The sequence below is a fragment of the Nomascus leucogenys genome, chromosome X (genome assembly GCF_006542625.1).
Source record: "Nomascus leucogenys isolate Asia chromosome X, Asia_NLE_v1, whole genome shotgun sequence".
Taxonomy (NCBI): Eukaryota; Metazoa; Chordata; class Mammalia; order Primates; family Hylobatidae; genus Nomascus; species Nomascus leucogenys.
Genome location: NC_044406.1, coordinates 73,531,639 through 73,547,489, shown reverse-complemented (window position 1 = coordinate 73,547,489; position 15,851 = coordinate 73,531,639). Strand labels below are relative to the sequence as shown.

The 15,851-nt window shown below is 33.9% G+C and overlaps 1 protein-coding gene across 1 annotated transcript in view; it reads left to right on the top strand.

Annotated features, from left to right (window-relative positions):
- HDX (highly divergent homeobox) overlaps positions 1-15,851 on the top strand; it is a 146,975-nt gene that overhangs the window by 125,094 nt on the left and 6,030 nt on the right. Inside the window, exons 6-8 of the mRNA XM_030807410.1 lie at positions 2,913-2,992; positions 5,928-6,011; positions 13,461-13,583. Coding sequence (XP_030663270.1) covers positions 2,913-2,992; positions 5,928-6,011; positions 13,461-13,583 — 287 coding nt within the window. The remainder of the gene's footprint in view (positions 1-2,912; positions 2,993-5,927; positions 6,012-13,460; positions 13,584-15,851) is intronic.

The window sequence follows — 15,851 nt, the reverse complement described above, 5'->3', positions numbered from 1 at the left end:
TCAAAGCCTCTTTTTTCGGCTGTATCTATTATATGGGTATGCATGTGAAAGATAATTATAGTTACTTAGTGTGAGTACATATACACACCCAGCGCCCTCTAGAGTTTCTACTGGGTAATTATTCCACTTTATTATCCCATTAGCAGAGCTGCTTTTCTTGGGGAATTACCAGGCACATAGATAGTGTTTAGATTTCAAATATTCACAAATATTGAAACTTCTGTAAGCAAAAGAAAACATTCCTTATTTAACTGTATCACTTCACATCCTTTTATTTTAGAAATCCTCAGTATAGTTTTAATTTAAATCTTCCAAAATAATCAAACCATGTACAAAATATGTTGCCAGTGAAGGAGAACTGTGTACAAAGTTATGAGAAAAGGAGAATAGGAATATAAGGCAAACCTTTAAAGAATGTTACCTTGTTGATGAGCAATATGAACTCTCTTCTGAGGCCACTAGTGCTAATACTGGCTGATGACACTTTTTCCCTTCCTTCATTACATTTTATTGCTGATTACATAGGAATTGAAATGTCTGTGATTTGAAATGTCTAAATAATGAGTAGGCAAAGGCTCCTCTGTCTATGAACTGTTCTTTAAAAAAATTAAATTGACCTGTTTTTAAGATTCCACATATAAGTGAGATCATGCAATATTTTCCTTTCTGTGTTCAGTGATTTCACTTAGCATAATGTCCTGCAGGTCTGCTTCAGTTTGTTCTAGCACTGCTATAAGGAAATACCTGAGACTGGGTAATTTATAAAGAAAAGAGATTTAATTGGCTCACAGTTCTGCAGGCTGTAAAGGAAGCACATTGCTGGCTTCTTCTCAGGGAGGCCTCAGGAATTTACAATCATGGCAGAAGGTGAAAGGGAAGCAGGCAGGTCTTACATGGCTGGAACAGGAGGAAGAGGGGTGGGGTGCTACACACTTTCAACACCAGATCTCTTGAGAACTCACTCACTCTTACAAGAATCTACCCCCATGATCCAATCACGTCCCACCAGGCTCCAACTGCAACATTGGGGATTGCAATTTGACAAAAGATTTGGGAGGGGACACAGACCTAAACCATATCAGGGTCTATCCATGTTGTGGCAAATGGCAGGGGAGAAAAACAGTCAAATATAAACAGATAGAGAAAAAAAAAAAAGAGGTTACCAGGATCAGAGCAGGAGGGAGAGGAAATAGGGAAATGCAGGTCAAATGATAAAAAGTAGCAAATATGTAGTATGAAAAAGTCAAAAGATCTAATATGCAACATGAGGATTACTATTAATAAGTGTACTCTATTCAGGATTTTTGCTAAAGGAGTATATTATAGTTGCTCGTGGGTGGGGGTGGATAACTACGTGAGATAATGGATATGTTAACTTGTTTCATTATAGAAACAATTTATATGTGTGTGTGTGTATCTTATAACATCATGTTGTATATCTCAAATATACCCAATAAAATTTAATTTTTAAAAAATACAGCAGAGGAGACAAAAACATTTAAATTGCGTTTATAGTGAACTTTGCATCAAAATTCTGGTAAGAATTTCCTGGATATCTTAAACTTGAATTCTCTATATGGTCATATGTGAGTTCCTTGATCAACCACATTTTCCTCTTAATAATTCCCCCATGCTCATACAAGGCACCCCTATATTTCTTTCCATGAAAAGGAATAGACTTAGAAAAATTCGTGAGGGCTGATAAATATTTTTGTTCTGCTTCCTAAGGTGAAGTAAAATGTCAGTTACCATGAGATCGCGAAATTCTGCTAGTATTTATTCAAATAATCTCCATGATATGGCTGTGCCAAAAGAAGAGATAGAGAGAGAGAGAGGAACATTGCTACCTTGTTTTTATAAGGGGCTGGTGGAGAGTAATCTAAAACAGAAGGGATTATACATGCAGACACCCTGTGCCTTGAACCAACCAGTTCCCCTAGCTCAGCCTGGAGAGTTTTTTAGTAGTCTAGTTTCTCTGAATTAATTTATTTCTTTTACTTATTTTCTCATTTTTAGAATATTGAATTTTGATCAGAAAAGGGATACATGTTCATTTTAGAAAGTACTGAGAAATACAATAAAAAATAGAAACAATCCTATTCCTCAATGATAACCCTTCTGAAAATAAGGATAAGAGGATATTTTTGCCACCATTTTCTCTTAGCATATGTACAGGAGTGTGTGTGTGTTTGTACACACATACACTCACAAAACTGGAAATGCTCTGGATTTATGGTTTTACATCATAGATTTGAAAATTATTTTATGACTTTTTTCTTATTTAAATGAGAAACATGTTCATTGTAGAAAAATATTTAAACACAAATAAACAAAAAGAAAACAGAAAAATTAAAAATCACTCATAATTCCATCTAGAAATACGAATGACAATGTCTTTGTGGAAACAATCCTAGTGTTTCTCCATGAAAATTTACGTATTTGCATAATAAATTTATTTAAATTTTATAGTAAAGTTTATATATTTTAAAATAAAATTAATATTATATGTATCCACACAATAGGTTTTGTTACCTCATTTTTTCACTTGCCAGTAAACCATGAATATTTTCCTTATTACTACTGTTCTTCTACTTCAATTTTAGTGGCTTCATAATATTTATTATAGAGATAGATTCTAAATTTCTCTATTCCTCCATTGTTAAGGATACAGTTTTTGTCCATTTTTTCAGTTACAAATAGGACAGTGGTGACCATCCTTGTATTTGCCCCAATCCCTACTTATTTCCTTTGAATGCATTGTTTGAAGTAGAATTACTCATCAAACATGGGTGAAATGAATTTGCCATTTGTGCCTTTTTATAATAGAGAAATTATTTAAATGACCTTGAAAATAGTATTCTCAAGAAAGTTTCGCGAAATGAAAAATGAAATTATGGCATTTTTTTCTATAGAAGAGCCCAATGAAGTTGTTCCGAATGATGCAAGGGCTCATAAAGAAGAGGACCACCATGCAGTAACCACAGATAATGTGGTATGTACAGCTTGAAATTCTTTTCTCATTACATGGTTGATTTCAAGCCCAAGTATCCAGTTGGTGAAAATATTCTCATTTTCAGAATAAAGTCTTGCTCCACTTCACAAACCAAAACAGAACTCTTTCCAGTGAAATTACATATCTTTGACAGCTTAGTAAATAAAATTTAAAATGTTGTCATTTGTATCACTAATTTTTTGATTGAGGCGATTTGCAAATATAAAAACCCAATACTTGGTATGTATATGATATTTTATATATAACAAGCTATTTTTCTTCAACACAGTTAGCAAAGAGCAGATTTGTACCTATTTGACAGATGGCAGAATTAAAACAGAGTTTAGCATGAGATCATGAAGGAAACCTTTGTTAATTGTGGCACGTGTATGCAAGATTTTCTGACTCTGAGTTCTCTATTCAGAACATACCTATCAATGGTGTGTTTGGAACTTTTTTTCCTCTTATTAATAGTTAAATTGTACTCTGGTTACTCATCTTAAAAATCACAATATAGGAGGAAAGACCGTATTAAATGTTTGAATAGCAAATAGAAGCAGGTTGTGTGTGGAGTAAACTGGGTTTTGTGAAAATGTAAACATATAGTGATGCTCCCTATGCAGCTGTTTTAGCAACATCTGTTTATATTTTGCCCTATCAAGTAATCCTATAATCAAGATGGTATTAAGAGTCAGATATAAAGGGGAATGTCATTGTCCTTTTGTTTTTGCTTTTGAGTCAGTGTTCTGTGTTTGATTGCAGCCACTAAAAAATAGCCTCTTAATTGATTTTTTTTTGTTATAAAACGGCTGTGACTTTAGGGTTTATCTTGACTTTCATTACAAGCATTACTTATTTCACACTGTAGTCCTGCCACATGTCTTTAATAAAAGTTGAGCGCATAAAAGAGTTTTGCTATTTTTTTGTTAAATAACAATAATATGTAACAGTGTTTTCTACAAGCAGAATATAGTTTAGGACTGTATTTTACTGATTTGAGTCCTGGTTGAAGTCAATGTTTGACCCTTCTAACACTAAGTTCAGCAAGCATACAGGAAAACTGTTTTGATTGTGAGGCAAAGTCGTGTTTTTATTAGATAGCTACTAGTAATTGTTTTCCATGGTTATGAATTGTGCTCATCTTAAATTCCACCAACTAATAATCTTCTGCTACAGATTTGAGTTTTAGTGTGCAAGTTATATACAATTTACAAATTGAAACATCTTTCCCTTTAAAGACATGCTCATTTTTAGCCTGAATTTCTCTGCGTTGAATCTCCTTTGCAGCAAATATTTGAAGATAATGAATGAAGCCATGGCATGGGATGACTCACAGTCATGTAGGCACCTAATTTTTCAAAAAGCAATTGATTTTTTAGAAACAAAATGCCACACTTTCAAAGGCTAATCTCCTCTGCCTGTAACTTTTGAGTGTCCCCAATTATTCACGGATGACAAATCAAACAGACATATAAGACCTATTTAAATGCACACATCTATACAGTGGCCTTTGGTGCATCCCTCCCTGAATTGCCTAGCTCCTTTTTCCCAGAGCCAATCCAAATATGTAGAGAATACATAAAAAAATATCAAATCTGAGGTCTTGGAAGAGCTGACATGATGAAGCCCCAATTTTATAGAGATTAGAATAGAAAACAAAATATTGGATTCATCTCCAGGCAGCAGTAGAAAGTAATTTCACTGCAGCTGTTTTCCTGACTCAAAAGCCTGCAGGTCACAAACCCTGTAATAGTATCATATCCTCATACGCAATATATTAAATATAATCATCCCAAGTTAATTTGTGACTTTTAATCACCATATATAAATATATATGTATGTGTGTGAGTATATGTATATATGTGTGTGTACACACACACACACACACAGAGTAGGAAGCCTAATTTCAAATTCTGCCTACGACATGTTGCTATTTATGTGCTTGTTCTCAAAAGACCGTCTAGTGACTGAATATAGCTTAGTTTTTCCTTCTTTAAAAATTTTCTTTGGGTTGGCAGGGTTTAAATATTTAAAGGAGCTTTTTCCTAACTGTGTTTTTTACATGTGAAAGAAAAAATTAGAGCTGATTTTACTTATACTTTTTTTTTTTGCTTTTTTTAAAAAAATCACATGATTAGGGAACTTGCCCCCTCATGGTTGGAGCTCATTGGTCATTTTTTTCCATCAGCGCTGAACTGTTTTGTTCATTCTTTCTACAGATATTTAATTAGTGTTAGTACCTACTGTGGAAAAGATATTGTACAAGCTATGCTATGCCTTCTTTAAAAAGCTAAAGATAATTTAATCTGTCTCTCTCCTTTCTCTTTCTCCCTTTTCCTCTCTCTCCACCTCCTCATCCTGGATGTTACTCTTCAGTGAAGGAAACAAATCATCATGTTATTTTTATCATTACATCATAGATGCCTGCTTTTAATTAGTTGTCAAGTTAAAGTTGTGCAGTGTGCAGTAAATTTTGGAATTTTTAAAAATTGTATTTGATTTTGGAATATGTCACATGCTGACATTTTACATTAGAAGTCACAGAGGCATGTGGAAACTTAAAAAAGAAAGCTATTCCTATCAATTGTATGTTTACTCCCATTAAAATAGACCACCATTACAGGAAGTGAATTTCCTGTCCCTGGAGGGTGTTGTTTAAGCAGTTCGCCTGTTTTGTTAGGGATATTGTAAAAAGACATTTTCTATTTTAAATAATATTAATTTTTTTATTTACCGAGCAGTCCTCAGTTAAAGGTAGAGGGAGGTGGCTCAGACACACACTATGTGTAACACTGAGGAGTCAGTCAGTTATCAGAATTTATTCCAGATAACCTACACTAGATAACCTGAACACTGAATGCATATTTTCTATACATTGCTGAGTGTAGTAAGAATGATGTGATATATATTTGTAACTTCTCTACTTGTGTTACAGAAAATAGAAATTATTGATGATGAAGAAAGTGACATGATAAGTAATTCTGAAGTAGAACAAGTAAATTCTCTCTTGGATTATAAGGTAGGTAATTTTAAATTATGAATTTATTAAGAGAAGGTATTAAATGAGGCAGAATTTTACAATACCTATGTTACTCCTATTTAATAAGTTAAGCATTCCAAGGCTCTGCATTAATTCTTTCTGGCAACTTGAATATCAGTCAGAGTGCTGGTTATTTTAATTATTGCTGTCGGGTTTAGGGGTTATGATCTTAGGCAAAGAGTTTGCTGAGTGGAGTAAGCATTGATGGTATATGGCAGGATGGAAGCAGCACTTAGTCGTGGTCAACATGAAATGTATGACAAAGCTTTTCCAAAGCCAATGTTCATTTTTAAATGATGGTAAAAGGGATATTTTTTTTCCAGTGGACTTTGCTAATTTTATCCTAAATTTTTACTTCTCCTGTAGACAATTTTTAAAAATATGATAATATAGCTGTTCTAGAAGTTTACGATTTCCAAAGCAAATACAGAATGAATATGAATACAGATGACCTTTCCTTAATGTCATTTGTTACTAAATTGAAAAGCTGCCTTTGACAGAGTGCTATACATTTTTTTAATTAAATCTGTATATAAGATATCAGTCTTATGTCAATATGTTTTCTGCATAGATTTATAAAAGCTGTCCTTTTGATAATCATTATCCTATCTTACTAGGTAACTTTGGGACCTGAAATTTTGGCCACACAGTCCTTTTCATACACAAAAGTTCTTGTTATGGAATGTCATTAGTGTTCAAAGCAGAGATTAGTAATGTTAAAATGTTAACAGAAAATAACATTTAATCAGAAAATACAACAGCTGTCATTTCCTCAAAAATCTTTTCAGTTTTACTGTAATTGAAATGTATGCCATCCAACAGATTCTGTTTTCCAAATATTCATAACATGTCAAGCTTTAAAATATTGACTATTGTAAACACAGAAGGAAAATATCTTTTGAAATGTATTTCCTAAATGGTCAAAGAACATGATGAAATCCTATATTTAGACGGTATTTCCAACTAACAGAATTATAAATTTGTTGGTTCTGAAATACAAGAGATTATGATAATCTCTCCTACATGGTCATATAATATTTCTGAATGCCCAGTTCAGGATTTCAATGTCTTTGCATGTCACAGCTTGGCACAGGTTGTGGAAACTACAGACGAAAGGACTGGATTGCACAGCTGTTAAGTGTGCTCCTCTCAGCACTCTCAAATATGTCAAAAAGGGTTGGGCCCAGGACTCAGAGGATTCTTTCCCAGACCTCTCCCCTCTTGGGTGGCAGTCTACTTGAAAAGATTTAGCGCTAAAAACCAGAGTAGGGCAGGGCAGAGTGTCTAGTCCAGAAATGTTTGTTAATATTTTCACAGAACTCTAAAGAGCATTGCATTAATCCAGTGTTTTCCATTGTAATAAATTCTGTGGAAACAAGGGGTCATTCACTACCCCATTAGGGATTTTTTAATATGTTTTATATAAGTGTCTCAGGCTTGGCAGTTCCATAAAGTTCTTTTTTTTAATCCTCACAATTCAGCATTTATATAGAAAATATATCCTTTTGTAATCATGATTTTAAAATTTTTCAACTCACCTCACATGAACTTTGTTACTTCTAAAGGAAAGGTAAGCAAAACCTCATATAGCAGTTCTTGTTACTGATTTCAGGATGTTGGTTTTAAAGGGGCCCTGCCAGTTTAGTAATTTACCTGTCTTCAGAGAAACTGTTGTACCCTAGTTGTATACACATACTAGTGTTTCTTGTTTGGGGATGAAAACCACATTGTTGATATCTTAAGTACCATTATGCATCGCTTAATGATGGGGATAAATTCTGAGAAATGCATTGTTAGGCAATTTTGTCATTGTGCAAAACATCATAGAGTGTACTTACACAAACCTAGATGTATATAGCCTACTACATACCTAGGGTATATGGTATAGCCTATTGCTTCTAGGCTACAAACCTGTATAGCATGTCACTGTATTGAATACTGTAGGCAATTGGAACACAAAGGTAAGTATTGTGTATCTAATCATAGAAAAGTTAATGCATTGTACTATGATGTTATGATGGCTACAACATCACTAGATGATAGAAATTTTTCAGCTCTATTATAATTTTATGGGATGACTGTCATTATATGTGGCACATTGTTGACTGAAACGTTGTTATACAACACATGATGATATATTCATCATAAACCTCCTGTGAGAAGAGACTTACTTTATTCACCTATGTGTTACCTGGATGAGAGCCTGTCATATAACTGTTCAACTATAACTATAGTTACAGTAGTTGCTAGTGAGTGAACAAATGACTTAATTTATCTTTGGAAATAATTTTAAAACTATTATGCAAGTACTCATTTATATAAAATCAGGAGCTGGATCATTGTATTTTTCCCCTAAACTGAATTATACAGTCTCTCATTCTTGAGATTTCATGTAGCAAACTGAGAGAATGTTTCCAATGGTGCATTTGATAATTATTACTATGCAACCATCAATACTCATTGGTCATAGTGGAGTTTTTGACTGAGATACATCACTAGAAATCCATGTTCTTAGGAATTCTAAATAACACAAAATGTTTATGAGACATGTTGATGGGCTCAGTACCTGAGGCAGGAGTAACTGCATCATAAAATAGCACCTCAGACTTGGCAGCCATTAATAGCTTGCTCAGAGATCAAAGCTCTGGTCAATGTGGAAACTGGAGTTCTCCTTACTATCATCTTGACGAAGAATTAACAAGGCTTACTCGAAATGTAGGTAGGGTTTTAACAATAAAAATAAGATAGATCTTGTTTTATGATATTCAGTAACTGATATTATGATACTAGTTCCTCTCACAAGCATTGATTTACTTAGAAAATCTTGAAAGTACACATAAATTACTGCCTGTTATCTAGGAAGTATTTAATAGGCTTGCAAAACAGCTCTGTGAAGAAAATGTCTGCAATATTAAATTATCTTAAAGCTGTTTATATTTTTCAAACATTGCATAAATAGTGAGGAGGAGAAATATTTGCATGAAGAATTAGAAGTCTGCATACCAAAAGATGTTTCATGACTTTTGCAAATGTGAATCAATGTTTCCTAATACACTGGAATGCAGCTAAGAAGGACTGTGCATTCAAACCAGATACTACTATAATGATAACGTATATCTCCTGTATTAGAAAAGACTTCCTGGTCAGCACTTTACTAATACTACTGCTCCAACCATGAATACCAATAAAGCAAAGGCCTAAAATTAGTAAAATATATTATGACAGGAGCATGTTCAGGTAAAAAAGTTTTTAACTAAGCTGATAAAATAAAAGATATAGTAAACATGTTAATAGATTGAGTATGATAAATACTACACCATCCTCTCAATTGAAACAACAAAAATATCCATATAACCACTTAATTTTAATATACTTTAATTTGGTTTTTTGAACAAATGCTATTAAAAGTCCTGCTGTGATTTGAGACCAGTTTGCCAGATGCAAAGAATAGTCATAGCTTACTTTCATGTTTTTTGACATGGTAACTGGCTGATATTTTTTTAGAATAATTTTTACTTTTTAATTGTAAACTGACAAGTAAGAGTTGTGTATATTTATAGGGTACAAAATGCTGTTATGATTTATGAATACAAAGTGGATTAATTAAATCAAACTACATAACATATTCACCACCACAAATACCATATTTTGTGGTGAAAACATTTCAAATTTTCTCATAGTGATTTTGAAATATACAATATATTATCATTATTTACCATATTCACCATTCATACAATTCAGCATATAAAAAATACTTCGTTGTTTGAAAAAACATGGAGAGAATTGGAGAACATTATGCTAAATGAAATAAGCCAGGAACAAAAAGACTCCCACCACGTTCTCACTTAATGTGCGCAATCAAAAACAATCAAATTCAAACAAGCAGAGGGTAGAATGGTGGTTATCAAGGGCTTGTGAGAGGTTGGGAAATAAGGGAATGACGGTCAGAGGATACAAAGTGTCAGTTAGACAGAAGGAAAAGGTTTTATTTCCCCCCTTTGGGATAGACTTTATTTTTAATCAGGTTAATTGATGTATAATTTTCATACAATAAAATTCATCTTCTTAAGTATACAGTTAAATGAGTTTTGACAGGTGGACATAGTTGTGTAAACACCACCATAATTTGTTTGTTTGCCTGCTAATGAAGTCTTGAACTGCTTCTGGTTTGGGACTATTATAAATAAACCTGCTATGAATATTGATGTATAAGTCTTTTTATGACATGTGTTTTCATTTATCTTGGGTAAATACCTCAGAGTAGGATTGCTGAGTCTTACATTAAGAAAGGTTATGTTGAATTTCATAAGAAACTGCCAAAATATTTTCCAAAGTAGCTGTACCATTTTACACTTTCACCAATAATGTATGTATTAATAAACCAAAAATAAAATTGTAAGTCCCTCAACCATCTGAATGAACCCCCACTCTTGGCCAAGGGCATTCCAAAGTTAACCTGAAAAATTAGTTCAGGCCATGATAGGAAGGGTGAGCTGGCCATGCCTCATTATATCTTCCTCTCGTTTGGAATTACCGATAAAACAGATTCTTTAAGTCTGATAAAAAACACTTACAATCTATTCTCTCTGAAGCCTACTACCTGGAGCCTTCATCTGCAAGATAAAACCTTGGTCTCCACAACCCCTAATCATAACTCAGACGTTCCTTTCTGTTGATAACTCTTTCAAGCAATTTCCAATCGGAAAATCTTTGAATCTGTGTTTGACCTGGAAGCCTCTGCTTCCAGTTATCCCTCCTTTCTGAACCAAACCAATGTACAACTTACAAATATAGATTTATGCCTTGTGTCTTTCTAAAATGTATAAAATCAAGTGGTGGCCCAACCACCTTAGGCACATTTCTCAAGATCTCCTGAGGGTTGTGTTACAGGCCATCAGTCACTCATATTTGGCTCAGAATCAATCTCTTCAAGGATTTTATAGAGGTTGACACCTTTTGTCAACATGTATGAGACTTCTAATTGCTCCACATTCTTGTCAGCACTTGATATTTTCAATCTCTTTAACTATTATAATATGTCAGTAGTAGTATCTCTTTGGGGTTTTAATCTGTATTTCTTTAAGGACAAATGATATTAAGCATATTTTGATGTGCTTATTGGTCATTCAGATACCTTATTTGATGAAGAGTGTGTTCAAATATTTTGCTTTTTACTTTGTTGCTCATCTCATAATTGAGTTGTAACATTTCTTTATGTATTCTGAATCCAAGTCCTTTGTCAGATATATGGTTTGAAAATATTTTCTCCCAATATGTGGTTTTATTTTTATTTTCTTTACAATATATTTTAAAGAGCAAAGTTGTTTTTTGTATTGTTTTGTTTGTTGACATAGGGTCTCACTGTCACCCAGGCTGAAGTGCAGTGGTACGATCATGGCTCACTGCAACCTCAAACTCTTGGGCTCAAGCAGTCCTCTTGCTTCAGCCTCCTGAATAGCTGGGACTATAGCTGCATGCCACCACACCATACCATGTCAGGCTATATATATATATATATATATATATATATATTTTTTTTTTTTTTTGGTAGAGACAGGGTTTTGCTATGCTGCCCAGGCTGGTTTAAAACTCCTGACCTCATTTTATAAAATAGGTCTTTCTTGAGGCTAGGCACAATAATGCATCCCTGTAATACAAACACTTTGGGAGACTGATGTGGGAGGATCGCTTGAGACCAGGAGTTCAAGACCAGCCTGGGCAAAATAAGGAGACCCCATTTCTACAAAAAAGTTAAAAAATAATTAGCCACGGATGGTGGTGCATACCTGTAGTCTAGCTATTGAGGTGAGAGGATCCCTTGAGCACAGTAGTTCAAGGTGGCAGTGAGCTATGATTGTACCACTGCACTCCAGTATGGGCAACAGAGCAAGTCCCTGTCTCTAAATAAAAAATAAATAAATAAAATTGATTAAACTAAATAAATTAAAATAAAAGCTTTCTTTTTTTTTTAAGTTCCATAATTTTTGTGTTCTATTTAAGAAACTTTTTGCCTAACCCAAGGTAACAAAGATTTTCTCCTCTGTTTTCCTCTAAAAGTTTCAGTTTTATTATGCATTTCAGTTTTAGGTCTATGATCCATGTCTTGTTACATTTTGTCTATGATGTGAGGTAAGGGCTGATGATTTTTTTTTTCATGTGGATTTACATTTGTTTGACCACTGTTTGTTGAAAGACAATACTTTCTTTATCTATTGGGTGACCTCAGCACCTTTGTTGAAAATCAATCGACCATTTTTGTGGGGATTTATTTTTGGTCTCTCTATTTTTTTCCATTGGTTGATATGTCTACCCTTATGCAATACCATCCTTTCTTGATTACTGTGGCTTTCATAGGAAATCTATTCAGAGCACTTTCATGGCCATTATCTTATTTGAGTGTTATAGCCCTCAAAGCTAGAACTGTCAGGGATTACCAGTATAATAACCATTTTACTGAGGAGTAAAGAGAGTCTCCCACCCAAGTTTACAGTTATCAGTAGACCTGGCACTAGAATACTCCCAAATATTAGTCCAGTTGTTTTACCTATACAGCTAGCAAAACTAGTAAAGAGTAACTGATTCTTACACAGTGGTAAATTTTCAGATTTCTTGGAATAACAGACTCCTACTTAATCTGCGGAGGCTCAGCAAAGAACTTAAGACAATCTTAGTAATTTCAGGCTCTTCTTGGTGCAAATTAACCATTTAAGTTCTGAGTAGTTAGCTTTCTGAATGGCAAATTCAACATTACTGTGTCTGCTATTGCTCTTTGGGTTAATTGGACTCTATCTATTCCTAATCTTTTTTTTTTTTTGAGGCAGTCTCACTCTTGTTGCCCAGGCTGGAGTGCAGCAGCACGGCCTCCGCTCACTGCAACCTCTGCCCGCCTCCAAGGTTCAAGTGATTCTTCTGCCTCAGCCTCCCGAGTAGCTTGGACTACAGGCACACACCACCATGCCCTACTAATTTTTGTATTTTTAGTAGAGATGGGGTGTCACCATGTTGGCCAGGCTGGTCTCAAACTCCTGACCTAAGGTGATCCACCCGCTTTGGCCTCCCAAAGTGCTGGGATTACAGGTGTGAGCCATGCACCCAGCCTCTATTCTTAATCTTAATCTGAATGCCAATTGGGCTTGATATAGGAAGGGTCTTTCCAAGAAGGGAGCTGTTTTTTGTTTTTTCTCTTACCAGAACTTATTGGATTGGTTTTTGATTTTATAAATTGTTTTCTATTAGTGATTTGCTTAAAAGGCAGCCTGTGACTAACAGGATCATTTTCTTCCATGCTTTGTATTCCTTTATGTTAACATTTTGTTTTCTTTATCGTCCTTCTAATTTGATGGTTTTTTAGAATTTTATTGTGCATCAAACATGTACAGTCCTAGGTTTACATAAGGTAATTGTATCATTTGATATTTTCTGTTTCAGAATGAAGAAGTCAAATTCATTGAAAATGAGCTAGAGATTCAAAAGCAAAAATACTTTAAACTTCAGACTTTTGTTAGAAACTTGATATTAGCAATGAAAGCTGACGATAAGGAACAACAGCAGGTAGGTCCCAGGAAAGACTAGTAAGCTGCAATGTATCAAGTCAAAAAATGGTATGTCACACTTGGGTTCTTCATATGTTTTCATTTTTATACTTCATTTCTGCTTGGCATGGAGGAAATATTTGTTATTTCATGACCTTTGCAAAACAGTTTTCTTGAGAATAGGTGCTCAGATTTTGTGTGCTCCTTCAGTGGAAAATCAAAATAATTGATTAGCATGCTTTTAATTCAGGTTCATCTTTAGGTGAGGAAAATAATTTTAAAATTAATTTCAAAGAAATTTCTGAAAATGTTGATAGAGCTAGGCTACCGTAACTGGAGAGGCACATATTTTGGGACCTTTTGTGCATGAAAGAGTTAAAGCATTTCTTAAAAGAGTTAAAGCATTTCTTTGCCTCTCTTCTGGATCTTAATTTCCTGTCAACCTCCACTACAGTTCACAGATGTTTGGACATCTTCTATTCTGTAATGTGTTGCTCATCACTAAGAAAATATGAAATTACTTCGTGAAATTCTTTCTTTCCACAGTGTATCACTTACTTTTCCCAATTTAAGTATTTGAATTTTTGACTCCAAAGATGAAATGTATTGTCTTTTGCATGTTGATACGGGTTTTTGTTTACCAGTTCCTCCCAAATTACATTTTGTGTCTCATACATTCATGTGAAATCTAAATAATAATTTGTTAAGCCTGCTAAAAACTATAGAATTATAATAAATGTACCATTTAATATTAAATTATACCAAATTTTCATTTGAGCTACATGTCATTATGCTGATTCCTTGTCACAGTTCTATAGGAGTAGTGTGAGACACAGGTAACCCTTGTTTAGGAAACAGTCTCAGAGGTTTTTATTCATCGAGGAATGCCAGGAGTATAAATATTCATCTCTTATATCAAAGAAAGACAGCATGTATATAGCCCATCTCAGACATCCCTAAGGAAAAAGATTAAAGCCATAGCATCCCATACGCCTCCCTTTTTTCCCAAGAAATAGCCTTTATATATTTTACTGAAGTGCTGAACCACAAAATTGAAACTAATCAATTTACTCATGAGGCTCAAACCAGCATGTATATTATGTGTCAAGTTTTATGAATTTTACTCCCTGTGCACCCTGTCACGCACACAGACATCTCAAGACAGTAGCTTTCATTTACCTTTGCCAGCTTAATTTAAGCATATTGGTTTATTATGTGAGTTATGTATATTCCACGACATACTGAAAATGTGTTAATTTTTTAGAAACCTAAAATGCAGATTTTAAATGAATAGGGGAGGTAGTTTTGAACATGGTCCCAAGAGTACTGTAAGTTTTAAATAACTGTGAATAAACAAAATTAGGTACAAGCAGAGGAATAACTTGAAGTGTGGCTCTTGTATGGCTGTGAATTGAGAGTTATATGGCCAATTAACTAGCAAGTTTCTGTGTCTCTTGACATCTAGGAATAGTACACAGACCCCATTTTATTTTCTAATTCTAACCCCATTCCTGGTTTGGTTCTTTTCCCAAGACCAATAACAAATGTAATTAATGTGCATTTTTATTTTTCTCTTCCTCTTCTTTCCCTCTGATTAAAGACTAATAAATTAGTATATGGACAAAAGTTTGCTGAAAGAGAACATGATTCAAAAATTGTAGTGAACTTCATAGCTAGTATAATCAGCACCAAATAGAAACTACTAATTTGTATAATTAAGAATGAGTATAATGTATCTCAGAATATGGTCACAAAATATAGAAGACACGAATAGTAGTTCAAAAAAGTTATCTAGGCAATTGCTTAAACTACTGATTGTTACATCATGAAATATTTATAGGTTTATTTCTGGAAGGAGTTAATTTTTATTCTACCTAATAAAAGACAACCACATGTCACTGGTTTTTAATTTTAAAAAAAATCTTCAGTTTTCTTCCATTAATCTTGATTTGTGTAAGTTGAGTGAGATGTGTGGTCCACAGAACATTTTGGACCATTGAAATAGTCCAGGGTTTACAAAATGTAATACTCTCTGACTGAAACACTAGATTACCCAAAGATTTTGTTGTTGTTGTTTAAATCAATAGCCACTTTAAAATCAAAGTATATTTTCAGCATTATACTTAGTCATTTGCTATGGTCTTGCTTCCCCTGATAATTCACTGTGTGTTCCTAGCCAGATCACTTGCCTTTCTTGAACTTCAATTTCTCCACTTTGCAAGTGGGATAAGAATGATTAACACTACAGAACTTGATATTCATACCATAGGGTCTAGAATAAGTGTTA